Raw genomic sequence first — 18,527 nt, 5'->3', positions numbered from 1 at the left:
GTGCTTCACTTGGTGCTGGAAATATGAAGCCATGAAAAGAGCTATGTAAAGGTTCTTTAGTTTGTTTCAGTTGTGTGGTGTCTGACATAAGGGTCCTTTACTCAGATTGTCTCCTCATTGTGAGTTTTCTCAGGCTGTTTGAGCTGGAAGTGATTTCCAGCCCAGTCTAACCCTCCCAACAGGGGTCACTAGATACCATTGAAACCCTCGGCAATTTGGTCCAGCCCAACGAGAAGTCCTGAGACTGTGATAAACACAAACCAAGGATTGCAATTGGGAATCTTCCTGACACGCAACACGCCGGATAAACTCACTCATTTCAGAATGCCTGAACGCTCCCACTTTGTGATCAAGTCTGGAGGGGGATGATCTAAATATGACAATTTAAAAACAAGAATTGTTGTAGAGATGTGGGTGACACCACCAATGCTTTATTTGTCAGGCATCACTCGTTATGTTTTGAAGGTGGCCAGGGACTTCTTTTTAACCTAATAATTGAGTTTACAACTGAACGACTTCCTAAACGACTTCATGGGGCAGTGCGTGTGGTCACGTGGGGGTAATATTGGGTAGTGCTATTATCAGAGGGACACTACTGAAAGCAGGACTCCACAGTGAACATCATTGCACTCCTGTAATGATCAGACCACCTCAAGGATTTCTGATATTCAGCAGAACAATCTGTCATGTGTGTTATGAACCGGAGGGCGGCGTTTTGCCATGGTTACCTGTTTTCAGTTTTCTTTTATTTAAAAAGTAATACATTTGAAGAACAATTTAATTCCTAAATATTCCGGGAGGTTCGATATTGCTATGAGGGGCATTGTGCTGGACTGTTTAAATGAATTTCACAATGATCTTATTAAAATGATGCCTAGTTATTTCTGAAGATAGTTATTTCCGGCAGGATGTCTGAAACAATAAAGCACAGACATTCTCATAATAGTCTCAATGTTATGATGCTTTAAAAAAAAACACGATTAATAAAATGTCTTGCGGCAACTTAAAACTAACTTGTTAGGAAAGAAGTTCCATTTTTCAGCTGCTTTGGTGTACCTTAGTAATATCTGAGTCTTCATGTTCAAAAAATATCCTGTTAAATGCGGGGAGGAAAAAAATGTGCACAGTAAGATCCCGGAAAGGTGAATGATCAGCGAATCTATTTTTTCGTGATATTAGCTAAGGGGAAAGCGTTGTAGGCAAAACACTAGAGGAATTCCCACTCCAGCAGGCAATCTCAATGTGTCCGTGGAAGAATTGCAACCTCCCACCAATTCGTTGGACACGAACTGAAACTTCAACTCGGTCTTGCACGCAAAGAAGTGTTAGCTCCCTGTGGGAAATATGCTCCGCTGCCCATGACTCATTATTTACGCCAGTGCTGGGAATGCAACAGGTTTTGTTGGACTCAGTGCCTTGTTTATTTTCAGACGACCGGTTGTAAATGGCAACAAGCGAGAACAAATTAAAAATAGCGCCGTCCTGAAATGTGAAGAGAATGAGTTCAGTCAGTGACAAGTCGCGTCCGTTCCCTCTTTAAGCCGCTGCCTGACTGAGTCTTACTTCCGGGTTGCGTCAAGGTCTGCTTCGCTGAGATAGCTCCTTCAGGGATACAGTCTGGGATTAGGGCCACTGTCTAACACACACGCTGGGACTGTGTGTCCTTTACCAACTCGGTTTATGAGCAGTGTTAAGGAAGAAGTTTGACTATGGCGACTATAACGTGCAGAGTGCAGTATCTGGATGACACGGACCCGTTCGTTTGCACCAACTTCCCTGAGCCCAGGAGACCGCCGACCTACAACTTCTATGAAACCATCCCTTTAATAGAGCAAGTGGCGGGAGTTCACAAGCTGCTGGACTCCCCACTAAAGGTAAGCTTCATTCTGAGGGCAAGAGGCTGACTCATGGTTCGCCCTGGACTTTTTAGACAATCATCGATAAACACAGTATCGCCCCCACCTCCCCCATCCCGGGTGGAGGCTATTGCCCTGTTGCTGCAAAACTCCTCCACAGGTGTACTCATAGAAAAGGGGGCAAACCCTGGCTCAGGGAGCTCAGCTTTCTCATTACCTTTCACTGTCAGTTCCAGTTAGATCCTCTGTTCTAAAATAAAAAATGTCATCCGATTTGAATTTCGTAACTGACTTCCTCTGATTAGACACTGGGTTTCTTTTGAACAATGGGGGGTGACCTCGAATGTCCATAAACACTTGAAAGCATTAAAGGGACCGTTGCCCTCTCCCCTCTCCCCTCTTCCTTAAACATTTGAAATGGCTTGGACTCTCCGGATTGTGTAATTACCATTTGAAAGGTGCCAGCATCTTCCAAGCAGTTTGAAGGGTATCCTTCTGGCAGCCAATTCTGTTCTTCGTTTCTATTATCCTCCCTCCCTTTATTGGATTGTTTTGTTGAATCTTTCTGCCTGATGATTGTGAAGTCCTTTTAAAAATATACTCTTGTTGGTGCATTGAGCAATTGTGGTAGCTGGAATTCATGACCCCTCCATACTGTTAGTTGGAATACCCACATCTTGTGTTGTCGGTAATAATTAGCAGTTAAGGTCCTGTACAAGTGCAGCTAGAGCTATAGGAAGGGACAGGACGCTCGAATGTCAGATTGCCTCAAGCCAGTGAGTTCAACGTCCACCCCGCCCCCTTCGACAGTTGACAATTTAAATTCACTTTGATGTCAGTAAAACCATCATGAAACTGCTGGTTTGTTGACAATTCCAAGCTGTTCCAGTGGTATCCTTTTGGGGAAGAAGCATGCCATCCTTACCCAGTCTGCTTGATATACAACTCCAGACCCACACACTTTTTATTCTGACCCTTAAATGGCAGTTCTAGATTGCCAGGTCCTGGCTCAGTGCTGATGTACAAAAGAGGAATATTGTGTATAACAGACATCTGGCGAACATATTGATGGCTTGGCACACATTGTAATCTACTGTAACCACAGTATCCTAAAGGCATTGTTGATACAGAATGACCGTGGTGGGAAATTCATTGTTTTCCTGTACACTCACTTCCATGTTCTTGGCTTATTTGGACTGTTGTTCAAAAGCAGTATTCCTGATTTTAAAATACCGTGTTAAATGTTTGTTGTTCATTGGTAGCATTCTTGCTTCTGAGTCAGAGTTGTGGGTTCGAAGCCCACACTTGAGCACATAAACAGGGCAGTCTTGATGAAGTGCTGCACTGTGTGTCACCATTCGGTCCAGTCATTAATCTGTTCTGTCAGGTGGATATACAGGATTACATGCCGTTATTTGAAGATCTCCCAGTGTCTGGGCCAATGTCAGTAAAATGTTTGTAGTTCACAATAATTAAATGCTTCTGATATCTTGCTGAGTTCTGCTGCAGCTTATAAGTCACATCTTTATAAGCATTTCATCTTGCACTCAACTAGGCAATTCACAAAAAAACTGCAGATTTTAAGGGGAAAACCAATGTTTATGCTTTATGAGAGGAGAGTGCTGTTTGGTTGGCAAGAAAACTCTGATTGACAGAGGCATTGTCATGGAGAATTCAGCAGTTAATGATGATTGACAGATAACTTCTTCCAGGTTTTGTTTAAATTTTAAACCAAACAGGTTGACTTTGGTTCATTTCTCAGAGTCGTGCCATGACGTGTTGAAATGGGAACAGTGCATGTATGTGTTCTTTCCATCGAAAGAATAGGACCCTGTGTATTAATAAATTCAGCTTCCAGTACACGCAAGGGTGTTGTACTGGAAACCCACCTGACAATCCTAATTTGGTTGGCAGCATAATTCTTCACACACAGGATTATCCAGCAAATGCTGTCTAATTCAAGAATGCCATCTAATGTCAAACTCTGTATTGCAAATGTGGACTGGTTATATATGGTCAGTGCCTTGCTTGTTGGGAAAACCTAAAGGAATGTGCTGTTTGAAACAATCTTTTGAATGCAAGGCCTACAAACCTGGCTTCATACCAGCTCTGAAATTTCTATACCCCAGAATTTATTTGTGTAATAGCAACATGAAATACCTGAAGCTCAAACATTTGAGTTATCTTACCTGAGGTGGACTGTGGAGTTTTCAGGACCAAAAGTGATTGCCAGTGTATCACTATGTGAGACACAATGAGAAATGTTCTAATCAGGTTATCCTGCAGGATGGCTTTGATACTCCTATTTCCACATGAAATACAGTGAACGGTCTGTTCCGGCCCTATTTGTGAGGTTGTCAATAAGGCCAACTTTCAATTGTATGGAATATACCTTTTGGCTGTTCTTAACAAGCATGTTACAGACCATATCCCAACCAGTCCATGCTTAGGAAACTCATGACACTGTATCCAATATTAATTGTGATTCTGCAGTGAGAGAACATTTGCTGGATAATGCATAACCGTATAAATGACAATTTTGCCCTTAAGTAAAAACTCTTACAAATTGTCCTGTTGAAAGCAAGAGAAAAAACTTTGACAATACACATTTTTCAGCAATAACTGGAAGTCTTTTCTTTACTTCAGATTCCATGTTCAATATTGCAAAATGCTTTGTGGCTTTTGACAGTTTTGTTTACTTACAAGGAGGTGTTTGTGAATAGCAACAGTGACTTTCCTCACCTACTCCCTTAGAATATAATTTGTTCCCATTGCTGCTTCACTGATAAAATGGTTGAGTAGATAAACTTCCTGGTGCCCTCTCCTGTATGATGAACACCTGATATATAACCTTTTGCCTTCCTTTTAGTTTTCTGACTGGTAACTTTCTGTCATTAGTTCCTTCTATAATTGGTTACCATGTAACATCAATATGTCTGTTGCCAATAAACTGTTCTGAAGATTAATTTATAACTGTCATATGGTTTGCACTTTGCTCTGAGGTAGTGAAGTTGCACTGATGTGAGATGGTTAGTGCAGCTGAACTCAGGCCGTGATTATTGTGGATCAACTTGGGATAGACAGCTTCAACTTCTTTGGTATCATTTATAAGCACTTATAAAGGTAAATAACCTACCTTTACATTTCAAATGTTAAAAAAGAGTCAACTGTTAGGTCATTAGTAGCTGGAGACTAAAGAACAAGTGTTTCAATTTGCATGCAGGTTTCTGCTCTGCTATAACCTGTGGAGACTAGAGAGTTAATAAACACTGTGTTTCCTTTGGGGTTGTAAATGTTCTGTTTCTATTTGGCATATTACACCTATCCTGGCTCCAAAGGAGCTATCCTTCCTCATGCTACTTTCTAGCTCTCGGTCGATAATCTGACGTAACAGCACTGTCATTATTTTGTTTTGTAATACTTCAGTGAAGCAAATTCATCAGTTTTATTATACTAAAGCAACTTTATTAGTATAAGTTGTATTTCTGTAGACATAAATTAGCAACAAAAGTTATTTTTTTCAAAATATGTCACACACCTGTACCCAAAAACACATTTATCATAAGCATACATCCACAAACCTATGAGGTCACAACTAAATGATTGTATATTTATCTCTAACATCGCCACTGGCACCTCAAGTAGTTCTCAGTATGTGAGACTCTTTGAACTGTCAGAATTCATCTCCTCCTCATCTTTGCTGCCCTTCTTTCCCCTTTCTAACCCCCATCTTCCTTTTACAGCCTGTGATGATACTATGGCTTTAAGAGGTGTATTTTGACCATTTTATGATGAAAGACTAAGACCGAGGTGATGAGCAGACTGCTCAAAGCCAATAAAGTAAACAGCTTGTGAGGTCTTGGGTTTGTTTTAAAGTTAGACCAATAGAAGCAGTCTGAAGCTTCCACAGAACCAGGAGCTTTAGTTTTAGCTTTCAGCAGCAGTTACTGGGGACTTGAAGCTGGACATGGAAGCTCTTATTCCTCTCACTGTTACACTAAAAGCTATGGTTCTGTTCCTGCTGCTAGAATTGCATGTGAGCTAATGTATTTCACTGAATTTGCCTTGGCCAAGGATGCGCTTATGGGATGTTACTGTATTTCGAATAATTAATTCGTAGTGGTTAATACTGTATATATTATCTTGTTAAGCATTTCCACAGAATTACAATTAAGCCAATTTTTAAAAAAAGTCTGTATTTTAACTGCTGTGTAAAAATAAAGTTTGTTTTGCTTAAATTCGAGTAGTTTGACCAATAGAATTGCATCTGGAACACAAGATCTTTAAAGTCAGAAAAGGTTAGGGTCTGAGTTATCATCGTAATATATTTTGAGGGGGTTTGGTTTGGTCCAATACAAGCCTCTCAAATCCTTTTCAGCTTCTCTGCCACTTCTGCAGCCCTTATTCCCCCTTTGCAACCCTTATTTCCAACTTGCAGCCCCTCTCTCCCCTTTGTGGCCTTATCATCTTTACGCAGGTGTGTCCTCAGTAGCGCCACATCCTCTGGCCCATTACTGACAAACTGCTTCTTGCTGCTCTTACGATCACAGGCAGCTGCTGTGACACATTCACTGTCAGCATCAGCTGCAAACGGGAGAGAGAAGCAGCTTCGACTGCAGAAGTAACCCCGTACAGATTCTGCCCATTCTTATGGGGCAGGTTGGGTGATCTTTCACTGGTTGTGCCTGTAATTAAATTTCCCTGGGCGTTTTAGGGGGTGAATTTTCCAAATTTCCCCTGTGTATTTTGAGTGTTGCCAAACTGCTGCCACTATGTCAATGGTGGAGGGAAAGAATGCTGAAGGTTGTGGATGGGGTGGGCTGCTTGTTCGTGGATGGCACAAGGCTTCTTGATTGTAGTTGGAGCTATATTCCATCACACCCTTGGCTTAGGCCCCCTAATGCTGGACAAGATTTGTGGGGATCAGGCGGTATATTACTCACAGCTGATAGCCAACCTCCAATCTTGCTCTTAGAGTCATTAATCTTTTTACAGCTGGCCCCAATCGGGTTCGGGTCAATGGTCACCCTCAGAATGTTGATAGTCGGGGATTCGGTGATGTTGAATGTTAAGGAGGGATGATTATATTCTGTATTGTTAGAGATAGTTATTGTCTGGCACTTTATGTCATGCAAACATCACTTGCTAGCCCAAACCCAAACTTTGCAAACAGGTATCTGAAATGAAGTGCTTTGACAATGTTTTCCTCAAAATTATATATAAACCTAGGTATAAATGATAGGTCCATCATTAAATTTTTGTTATATTTGTTATTTTCTCCAAAGTTTATGCTATATTTTCCAGTCTCTTTGTTTGTACTGACAGCTTTAAGAATCCTTTAAGAACATAAGACATAGGAGCAGACGTTAGGCCATTCAATTATGGCTGATAAGTTTCTCATCCCCATTCTCCCACCTTTTCCCCATAACCCTAGATCCCCTTGACAATCGAGAACCTATCTATCTCTGTCTTAAATATATTCAGTGTCTTGGCCTCCACAGCCTTCTGTGGCAGCGCATTCCATAGATTCAACACTTTCTGGTTGAAAAAATTTCTCCTTATCTACGTTCTAAAAGGTCTTCCCTTGACTCTAAGACTGTGCCCTTGGGTCCTAGTCTCTCCTATCAATGAAAACATCTTCCCAACTTCCACTCCATCCAGACCATTCAGTATTCTGTATGTTTCAGTTAGGTTCCCCCCTCCCGCTATCCTTCTAAACTCCATCGAGTATAGACCCAGAGTCCTCAAATGTTCCTCATATGTTAAGCCTTTAATTCCTGGGACCATTCTCGTGATTCTCCTCTGGACATGCTCTAGGGCCAATATATCCTTCCTGAGATATGGGGCCCAACATTGCGCACAATATTTTCGCAATATATTGACTTGTTGCTTCAAGTTCTTCACCGTATTCTGTTGGCTGTATGTGTGTACTGATATATCCAGCCCAGAAAACTCTCATTTTTAATTCCTGACCAGTACTGAGATCGTCAGTGCTTGGGAGAATGTCAGTCACTTCAGTACATAGGGAAGTACATAGCTGTCTTCTTGCTGATGTGGTGTCTGGAAGTTCTGACTGTTACTCATTTGGTTTTGCCATTTCTGAAGCGATCTATGAAATAATGCAAGTGGTTGCTGCTGGGATTAAGTCATAGAGATGTTCATGGCAACAGACCCCTCGGTCCAACCCGTCCATGCTGACCAGATATCCCAACCCAATCTAGTCCTACCTGCCAGCACCCGGCCCATATCCCTCCAAACCCTTCCTATTCATATACCCATCCAAATGCCTTTTAATTGTTGCAATTGTACCAGCCTCCATCACTTCCTCTGGCAGCTCATTCCATACACGTACCACCCTCTGCGTGAAAAAGTTGTCCCTTAGGTCTCTTTTATATCTTTCCCTCTCACTCTAAACATATGCCCTCTAGTTCTGGACTCCATGACCCCAGGGAAAAGACTTTGTCTATTTATCCTATCCGTGCCCCTCATAATTTTGTAAACTTCTATAAGGTCACCCCTCAGCCTCCGACACTCCAGTGAAAACAGCCCCAGCCTATTCAGCCTCTCCCTGTAGCTCAGATCCTCCAACCCTGGCAACATCCTTGTAAATCTTTTCTGAACCCTTTCAAGTTTCAAAACATCTTTCCGATAGGAAGGAGACCAGAATTGCACGCAATATTCCAACTCTTTTCTCCCAGTTGTCTTCTATCTTCACTGGTCCATCTTTCCACTGATGAAGGTAGTCACCTGACATAGACTGCACCCCGTCCTGTCCCCAACTCTAAGCACTCGTTGGTACATTTTATACTCGAGGGCTATTTTATTTTGATTTTATTGTCACGTGTACTCCAGTACAAAAGTGCAGGAGTACAGTGAAAAGTGTTTAATGTTGCCATGCAAGGTGCCATCTTACATCCAAGTACCTAGGTACAGAATCTTAAGAACAGGGTAGAAAGAAAGGATGAGGTTAAAAGTTACACATTGCAGACATTCTTAGTTTTAGATAAAAAATAAAGGAATAAAGCTGAAAGTTCAAACACTTTCTTGTGTGCTTAGCTGTGGTGGGACCACACTTCGAGGAATCACCTTGAGACTGGAAGTCTGCACCGAGGCCATACTGGACTGAGAGACCACTACACTGGGCTGTGATAGAAATCACTTGTTTGAACACCAATGAATAAACGACAGGTACTCAAGGTCACCTCTACCCTGCCTATTGCTTAGCTTGATGTCAGCCATTTTGTTTACTTCCTGTTGAAGTAGCCTTTTCCAAATAGTTTGATAAATGAAAGGGGTACATGGAACATATGAACCCCCCGACCCGCTGGTCTCATTTCAGGAATGTTGTAACCTCAATGCCAGGGAGATGGTGACATATTTTCATCCACCCATCACATTCCCAGTTACCTTCATCCCCCCGCCTCCCCATTTATCTCTCAGCACCCTTGGCCCACAAGCCTCATTCCTGATGAAGGGCTTATGCCTGAAACGTCCATTCTCCTGGTCTTCAGATGCTGCCTGACCAGCTGTGCTTTTCCAGCACCACACTTTTTGACACATTTTCATATCACTGGAATAGTAATCCAGGACCCAGGCTGCTGTTCTGGGGACATGGTTCAAACCTCACCATAGCAGATGGTGACATTTCATTTCCATCAGACACAAAGCTCTCTTCCTCATGCTGCCTCTATCATTGAACAATTGAGCCCTTTTCAGGTTAAGAGAGTGTGATGTCAATGTTTTATTTGCTGATGTACTTCGCAGATATTTTATCTAACATTTAATCTCCATCTTTCAGAGGTTTTGCTCACTTTGAGAGTTGGCTCTGCGGGAGCTGAATCAGTGTCAAGGACTTACCTTTTATTAATACATGGTAACTTGGTGATGGGACATTGGCCTCTGTGGAACTTTTGCAGATGGCTTGTCCCTTCCCCTTTGTAAAAAGAAAAAAGAATCTCCATCTTGTGATTGAGGGAAGGGTACACAGTGCTTAGTGGATAGTGTGACCTATTCCCCAATTGTACCTTGCCATTCTGAGCTAGGCCTCACACTGATGGTCTCTATCGCAACTCATGTAACTGAGTTAGGTGGTATAGATTAACATTGAGAGGAACTGAGAAAGGAAAAGAAGAACCATTCATTTCACAACTATCTTTAAATGATAAAAATGAAGCACGCCAGGAAAGTACCGAAGAGTCCCACCATGTATATTTTACGGCACTCACCTTTTGACGATTTGTTTTCTCCAATTGTTAGAGGTGGTCAAACAAAATAAAAGGGAAATAAAAATTAATACTGCAGCTGTGGGCTGGGGAGGGGTGCGATGCATTGTAACTTCCTCCTGATGGTGATTTAATAGTATATTTCTGTCTATATTCTGAGAATGACTGATTGTCATACGAAGACCATAAGCAATAGGAACTGGAATAAGACATTCAGCCCCTCGAACGGCTCCACCGTTCAATAGGATCATGGCCATTCCAACATTGTTCACATCTACTTTTCTGCCCTTTTCCCCATAACCCTTAGCTCCCCCCCCGCCCCGTCCCCCACCACTGATCAAAAATCTATCTATCTCAGCCTTAAATATTCACAAGGGCTTATTCCCACAGCTCTCTGTGGCAAGGAGTTTCAAAGACTTTCAACCTTCTGAGAGAGGCAATTGTGGATCATCTCAATCTTAACTTGGTGCTCCTTTATTCTAAGACTGCCTTCTGGCCTAAGACTCTCCCGTGGTGGGGGAGATATCTTCTCAGCATTGATCTTAAGAATGCGAGATGTTTCATTGAGATCGCTTCTCATTTTTCTAAACTCCAGTGAGTGGAGCCCTAGTCTGCTTAGCCTTTCTGAGAAGACAATGCTTCCATACCAGTGATACTTTGGATCTGCGCTAATCATATCAGTCTATACAGCCACTTGCAGACTCTGCCTGAGAGTGGAGAAGAGCCATCCTTGTCTACAAGGAACTACCAATTATGATGACAACTTTTGGATAACAGAAGTTCATGTTGGAAGACAGGCATTTGTTGATTTTTTTTATCATAAGCAATTCAATTTGGTAAAGTTTGACTAGGTATTGCAATGAAAACATTGAGAAGTACCTTGTTTCGATGACTGAAATATAAAAGTTCAAGACCATTTGTTTCCCTCTTTCTACTTGATCGATCACAAAATGGATAAGATTGGCGCTCCTACTTATCCTCAATTTGAAAAGTATGTTACAGGCTGTTTGCCAAGTTTCTTTTTGTTAACTCGGAACATCATTAGAGGATTGCAATTGTTCTAATTGGATATCAGGTAGGACAAGAGTGCTGCCACAGAGCTAATGAGTCAGAAATTGTATGTTCCACTTCCCATTTCCAGATACTTGAGCACAATATATAAATTGCTGGGATATTACGCTGTGAGTGATACTGTGAGGTTAGATAGTAGATCAAAGGCATCTCTGGTCTCTCATGTGAGCGTAAAAGAGCCCATGAAACTATTTAGGAAAGAGCTAGGAAGATCTCCTTAGTGTCCTGCCATTTATCCATTAAACAGCATCAAAAATTGAGACTGACTGTGCTGTGTCATAGAAACCCTACAGGATACAGGCCCTTCATCCTCACTGACCCTCCAAAGAGTAATCCACCCAGACCCATTCTCCTCCTATCCTATATTTACCCCTAATGCTCCTAACCTATACATCCCTGAACACTATGGGGCAATTTACCTAATCTGCACATCTTTGGAGTGTGGGAGGAAGCCGGACTCCTGAAGGAAACCCATGCAGACACTGGGAGAATGTGCAAACTCCACATGTACGATTGCCCGAGGCTGGAATTGAATCCAGGTCCCTGGTGCTGTGAGGTAGCAGTGCTAATCACTGAGCCACCATGCCACCCCAATATTGTCATATTGCTTTGAGACCTTGCTCTGTGCAAATTGGCTGCTGCCAATTTTACATAATATAGTGATTACACTTCAAAACAAAATGACTGAAAAGCATTTTGAAATGGCCTAAATTTGTGAAAAGTGGGGTATTATCAGAAGTATTTATTTTTCTTTATACACCAATAACAGTGACTGCATTCCAGTTGCAGAAATGGAACAAAAATAGAAGGAGAAATGGACTCTTGGGAAACAGCTTAGAAAGTTCAAACTAAAAGTTGGCCATGATCTCTGTGTGACTGAAAAATGATAAATCCGAATCAGTCAAGTGAAGTGTGAAGTACTGCAGATAGGAAACAAAATGAGTAATTCCTATGAATGTTGTCAAGGAGTGAATAGATCTGATGGTCAACATATTACAACATTGTGAAGCAACTATCAACAAAGCAAATTTTGTTGGGTGAAGTCAGAATGAGAATGTTTTGAAACATTTCACTCACAGGCCGAGCAACATTTATTGCCTGTCCCTAGTTGCCATTGAGAAGGTGGTGGTGAGCTGCCTTCTTAAACTGCTTCAGTCAATGTATGAAAGGTAGCCCCACCATGCCATTAGGGAGGGAATTTCAGGATTTTGACCCAATGACTCTGAAGGAACATCAATACAGGATGGTGAGAGGCTTGGAGGGGAACTTGCAGGTGGTGGTGTTCCCAGATATTTGTTGCTTCTGTCCTTTTTTAGGTGGTAGTGGCCATGGGTTTGGAAGGTACTTAAGGAGTTTTGCTGAATATATGATAGAGACTAAGAAATTCAATGAGGAATTTAGGTGAAATTTCTTTACATAGAGATTAGTAAGAATGTGGAACGGTTGAAGGAGTGCACTGATGCACTTAATGGAGACATGAGCGAATATGAGAGGGTGGCACGGCAGCATGGTGGCTCAGTGGTTAGCACTGCTGCCTCAGCGTCAGGGATTTGGGTTCAATTCCAGCCTTAGGTGACTGTCTGCCTGGGTTTCCTCTGGGTGCTCCGGCTTCCTCCCAAAGATGTGCTGGTTAGGTGAATTGGCCTTGCTAAATTGCTCATAGTGTTCAGGGATGTGTAGGTTAGGTGCATTAGTCAGGGGTAAATATAGGGTAGGGGGAATGGGTCTGAGTGGGTTACTCTTCGGAACATTGGTGTGGACTTGGGTGGAAGGGCCTGTGTTCACACTATAGGGATTCTATGAACACAGAATAGAGGGAAATGTGGGTAAAAGTGGAAGGAGCAATGTAATTAAGCCAGGGTGTGTTGTGTAGAGCGTAAACATTACACAGTAACTGGGCTTAGTCCTTGTAACGCAGTGGTAATGTCTCCACCTCTGGATCAGAAGATCAGAGTTTAAGTCCCATCTACCCCTGAGATATGTCACAGCATGTCTAAATAGGTGGATTAAATATAATTACCAGTCGGGCTGAATTACCCATTTTTGTGTTTGTGAATTCTGTGTAACTATGTGAACGACAATGAGGCATTCATGAAACTGGTCTCTAGTCCCATCCAACTTTCAATTCTGTTTCTGGTTCAGACCTCTAACCTGCAAGGGAGATGTTGAATTACTAGGTGCAAAGAACATCCAGCCAGACTGTCAGAGGTCTAAAGCAGGAGGAAAAGTCGCAAACCCTGAGCTTTGCCGTCTCGCAGCAATTTTATGAAAATAGTTGAATGAACTGATAAAAAAGCAAAACCCATTAAAATGTATTTCAAATCCGATTGCAAACCTAAGACATGGTAGCAGAGTCTTGAGCTAGGGAAAGGCAAATTCAAGTCTTAGAATTGTAGAAACCTGGCAATGCAGAAAGAGGCCCATCGGGTCTGCATTAATCCTCCGAACAGCATCCCACCCAGACCTACCCTCCCACCCTGCTAAAAATTATGAATTTACTTAGAAAATGTGGATCTATTTGCTGGTCTTTTCCATTTCCCTTCCCACACCCCTGATAATTTTGCAGGTCACTAAATAGCTCATCTTTAACATGGGTGGGGGGGAGGGGGGAATGTATAAACAGCTCCCATAATGATTTTACTGAGTGATTTAGTTTTACAACCAGGGAGATCCCTGGTCAGTGCTGACTTCACTGATTGTTGTCGGAGATTGAAAAGCGTGGTTTAAAAGATTATATTGTGAAAGGTGAGATACTCACTCACTATCAATTTCTCCTTTACCTTGGCTGGAAAACATATGTGAACTTTGGATGGAGGGCAAGACATATAATGATTGACCACATGGCTTCTTTCTGGAACTGAAACCCAACACTTGTGAAACTGCAATCCAGATTTTAAAAAGGAGAGAAGGCAGGAGAAAAGAGAGCAAATGAGGTTTCTGACAAAAATAAACAGTAATAAATCAACACTGTCGTCATGTACCGATACAAGTCACTAGTTGCAAAAATGTCAGGTGTAGTGCATAACTGCAGGACAGCTCTGAGATCAGGGGAAATTGTCACATTCCACTGACTGCACCTGTTTTAATCTCTATTGCGTCAGTCACATTCTTGCTAAAATTAACACTTAAATGCTGAAAGCTTTGTCTATTGTCTCTCGCATCAAAAAAGTGGATTCGGCTTTGAATAATCTGTTATCACCCAGTATATTTTGTAACAACCTGCAGCACCACATTTTCATTGGATACAATGGCAACAAACCATCAAAGCTGTGTTAGATTTAGGGCAGAGCCATGCTGCTGCTGTAGATCTCTGTGAGATTGCTGCTACCAGTGGTTAATTCGTATGTGGTTGTGCAATGTGGTTGGAAGTAAATGTAATTTGGTATATCATTAATTATGGTTTAATAAGTGTTAAAGCTGTGGTAATACACCTGCAACCTTGTTGCAAAGAATCAAACACCCAGTAGTATTTCACAGCTGACCGTTATAGTCCTACACCACGGAAACAAACCCTTCAGTCCAACTGGGCTACGCCAACCATGTTCTCAAATAAGTCCCACTTGTCTGCACTTGGACCATATCCCTCCAAACCTTTCTTGTTCATGAACTCACCCAACTGTCTTTTAAACATTGTAATTGTACCCGCATCCACTACTTTCTCTGACAGTTAATTCCACACACGAAACACACTCTGTCTAAAAAAGTTACCCCTCATGTCCTTTTTAAATTTTTCTCCTCTCGCCCTAAAAATATACCCCCTAGCTTTGAACTCCCCCACCCTACGCAAAGATCCTTATCATGCCCCTCGTGATTTCATAAACCTTGATAAGGTCACCTCTCAACATCTTATGCTCCAGCGAAAAAAGTCCCGGCTTTCCCAGTCTATTTTTATAACTCAAACCCTCCATTCCTGCCAACATCCTAGTAAATCTTTTCTGCACCTCTCCAGCTTAATACTATCCTTCCTGTAGCAGGGCAACCAGAACAGCACACAGTACTCCAGAAGAGACCTAACCAGTGTCCTGTACAACCTCAACATGCCTTCCCAACTCCTATACCCAAAGATAAAAACAGAAATTGTTGGAAAAGCTCTTCAAGTCTCGCAGCATCTATGGAGAGAAATCAGAGTTAATGTTTCGGATCGAGTGACCCTTCCTATACTCAAAGGTGTGAGCAATGAAGGCAAGCATGCTAAATGCCTTTTTAACTCTGTACAAATTTCAGTCTTGCTTCATTTTGACTTAGAAAGGAATTTGAAGTTTCAACTCACAGATTGATGTTATTTGTTAATTATTTTGCCAATTGTGTTATGCCTGTATTGTCAAGAGTGTAACCAGAAAGTCTTAGAAGTGAAAAAGAAGCCTGTAGAGACCTATTAAGGTGCATGCCAAATGATGAAGGGTTAAAAACCGTCCCTGAGTCACCTACTTTAAAAACAAAAGCCACAAAGATAGACTTTTCTTGTTTGTCAGCTTCTTGGAATTTGTGATATTGCCAGCGGCAAACCAGAGTGGGTGATGTATATGCTGGATATGTAAAATGCGAGCATAGGTGTGACGTTACACCCTGGAACTACAGACAAATAACAAAGGTCTCTGAGCCTTTAGCTTTAAGCTTTGGCATAACAATGTAAATGGCACAGAAAAGTGGAATTTAGCGACTTCAAACATATTAAACCAAATAAGGAGGCAGAAAAAACTTCTCAGTAATATTTCGTAAGGAATCATTTACATCAAATCTGGCAGCTATTGTTTAGTGTAATTTTCCCACCCTTGATTTTATAACACATGGTAGCAATATTTGAATCACTGCTATCTCTATTTATCTCTCTCTCTCTCTAGAGAATATCAAACATAGGAATGCAGAATTGTTCAATAAACATGAGTGTCTAATTCAATCAACTGTATTCTTAACGTTTGAAGGGACGTCTATTAAGATATATAAAGTTTTCGAAGTAGTTCAGGGGATGCAGTTGAATTGTTGAATGTGTAGGTGTGTGCTTCTGATAAGCATACTGAATGAACACCTACAGATTTGTGCTGGAGTATGGCTCCCCTGAGAATCCACTTCAAATTGTATTTGGTCTCACTTTCTCGGTTTAATTGATTTGAAGTAAGTGTTTTACACAGTGAAGCGTTTAATGGTGGCAATTGGCACAGCAACACTATCTCACTGTTGGTATGTGACACCTGTTTTTGTGGGGATCTTCTGCTTCTGTAGGGGTATTATCTGTTCCCTGGGCTCTCGTACAACAGTTAATGTTTTGAGAAGAGTTTTCCTGGAAGCGAGCATTGACTAAAACGCTCTGTCTTTTCTTGACGGAGGCAATCCTCGGGGAATGCTTAGGAGTACAAAAAATGTTTGAAAGCTCTTACAGCTCAGGCTTGGGTCCTGAGGAGGGTCAAGGGAACCCTGTGTTAGGGTGTCCACTCACTCCTTACCATCTGGGTCCTTCTCCTTATCCCACAACATGAGAGAAGGCCTCGCATTCATCAGACTCATGATCATCCTTTGGGCTCATGTTTGCTTTGATGTCCTCTGTTTAGGGACCTAGAAGCTACCCTGGTTAGTATAGAACCACTTTGTCCCTTTCAGCAGTCACACCATGGAGCTCGCCTTGTCCATAACACTTTATTGTATGCTGCATGGAATGTCCTTACCCAGGCACAACTGTCCTGTCATAAATGCTGCCCTCATCAGCATGCCCACGTCCCATGAACAAATAAAGAAAAATTAACATTCATTAAAACTGGACTTTCCTGTAATGCAGCAAATAGTACAATTTGTAGGTTAAAGTGGTTTTGTAGCTAACAACTACAGTAATTTTGGTTTGTGAAGCTCCATTTAGATTGTATCTCTGTCACTCGCGTGGGCAACAGTCCAGTTTCACTTCCTAATTTTCATTATTCATTACATTTACTGAAACTCTGAGATAATATCCACCAGAGTGGTTACTGCAGTAATTGACGTATCAAGCAAAAGATGAAACTTTGAAGCTGAATAATCTGATCGACTGAAGGATGGAGCTAATGATTTCAAAATCTTAACAGGAGCCATATGATATGCCAGAACATTACAAATAAATGAAGGGTATCCAGTCTCATTTAGTTGCTGTCTCTGTTGTGATCTCTGAACTTTATGGAATGTCATTGCAAAATTAATTCGTGAGATATTTCTCTTAGTAGAGAAGCGTTTTTAGTTTTTATAAGTAACTAGCAGTGGACTACTCACCTACAGGATATTAACTTAATATGTTTAAATTGTCCTAAGCATTCATTATGAGGATAGCTTAATAAAAATTGCTTTTCTCACATTCCTTAACCTCTGCCCCCCTTCATAGGAGATCTGACCTCATTCAGTAATGGTAGCTGTTCATTAGTAATGGTAAATCAATACTGTGTTTGATGTTGACCTGAAATGTATTTGTTTCAAGGAAGCTTTAAGAGACTTAGCATTAACAAATCCCTATGGGTTTTCCATGCAGTTACATTAAACCAGTGTGTGGGAAACCAGCGATTCCAAAATGGATGTACTATAGTGTAAAACAATTGAATTGTACAAATGTAAGATCACAATGCGCAGATGTTGAGAACCTGAAATAAAAACACAATGGTGGAAATACTCAGCCGATCAAGTATGAATCTATCCAAAATCCATTAACACTCATCAATCTGAAATGCTAACTGTTCCTTCGCCCACAGGCACTCCCCAACCTGCTGAATAGTCCCAGCATTTACTGATTTATTCATTATACTGTTTATTTGCTATGTCATTGCTTTATATTAAGCTATTAATGGTATGGGGGAGTTGGTAGTGCAGTGGTACTGCCACAGGGAGGGTAATGCAGAGACCCAGATAAGGCTTAGGACCCAGGTTTGAATCCCACAATGAGGGTGGAGTTTGAGCTCAATAAAAATGGAATTAAAAGTCTAATGATCATAAAACCATCGGCAATTGTCATAAAAACCCATTTGATTCACTAATGTCCTTTTAAAGGAGGGAAATCTGCCATCCTTTCCTCATCTGGCCTACATGTGACTCCTGGCCCACAGCAATGTAGTTGACTCTTAACTGCCCTTTCCAGTAGCTTGATACAACAGAGTGCCTAGCAACCACTCTGTTGTATCAAGCTACTAAAAAATCTCAAAGTGAGACTGACGACAATGCAATGATAGCCCTGTCAACCCTGCAAAGTCCTCCTTATTAACATCTGGGGGATAGTGCCAAAATTGGGAGAGCTATCTTGCAGACTGGTCAAGAAATGGCCTGACATAGTCAAACTTTCAGATTCACACCTGACAAAGTCTCAGACAACACTATCACTATCCTATTAGCAGGGCAGGTCCAGCAGAGGTGCGGCATAGTTGGATACCGTGGA

The 18,527-nt window shown here is 41.5% G+C and overlaps 1 protein-coding gene across 3 annotated transcripts in view; it reads left to right on the top strand.

Moving 5' to 3' along the window:
* The first annotated feature begins 1,081 nt into the window (after positions 1-1,081).
* Positions 1,082-18,527, top strand: part of fhod1 (formin homology 2 domain containing 1) — a 313,847-nt gene continuing 296,401 nt past the window's right edge. For 2 of the 3 annotated variants that reach the window (XM_043707128.1, XM_043707127.1), the window contains exon 1: positions 1,083-1,874. In XM_043707128.1, the coding sequence (XP_043563063.1) occupies positions 1,710-1,874 (165 nt within the window). In that variant the 5' untranslated portion in view covers positions 1,083-1,709. Of the gene's footprint in view, positions 1,875-18,527 lie in introns of all 3 variants that reach the window. The other variant, XM_043707126.1, reaches the window with a different exon arrangement.

This window comes from Chiloscyllium plagiosum, chromosome 17, assembly GCF_004010195.1.
Source record: "Chiloscyllium plagiosum isolate BGI_BamShark_2017 chromosome 17, ASM401019v2, whole genome shotgun sequence".
NCBI lineage: Eukaryota > Metazoa > Chordata > Chondrichthyes > Orectolobiformes > Hemiscylliidae > Chiloscyllium > Chiloscyllium plagiosum.
The sequence above is the reverse complement of the archived record's forward strand: the minus strand, read 5'-3'. Positions and strand labels throughout refer to the sequence as shown.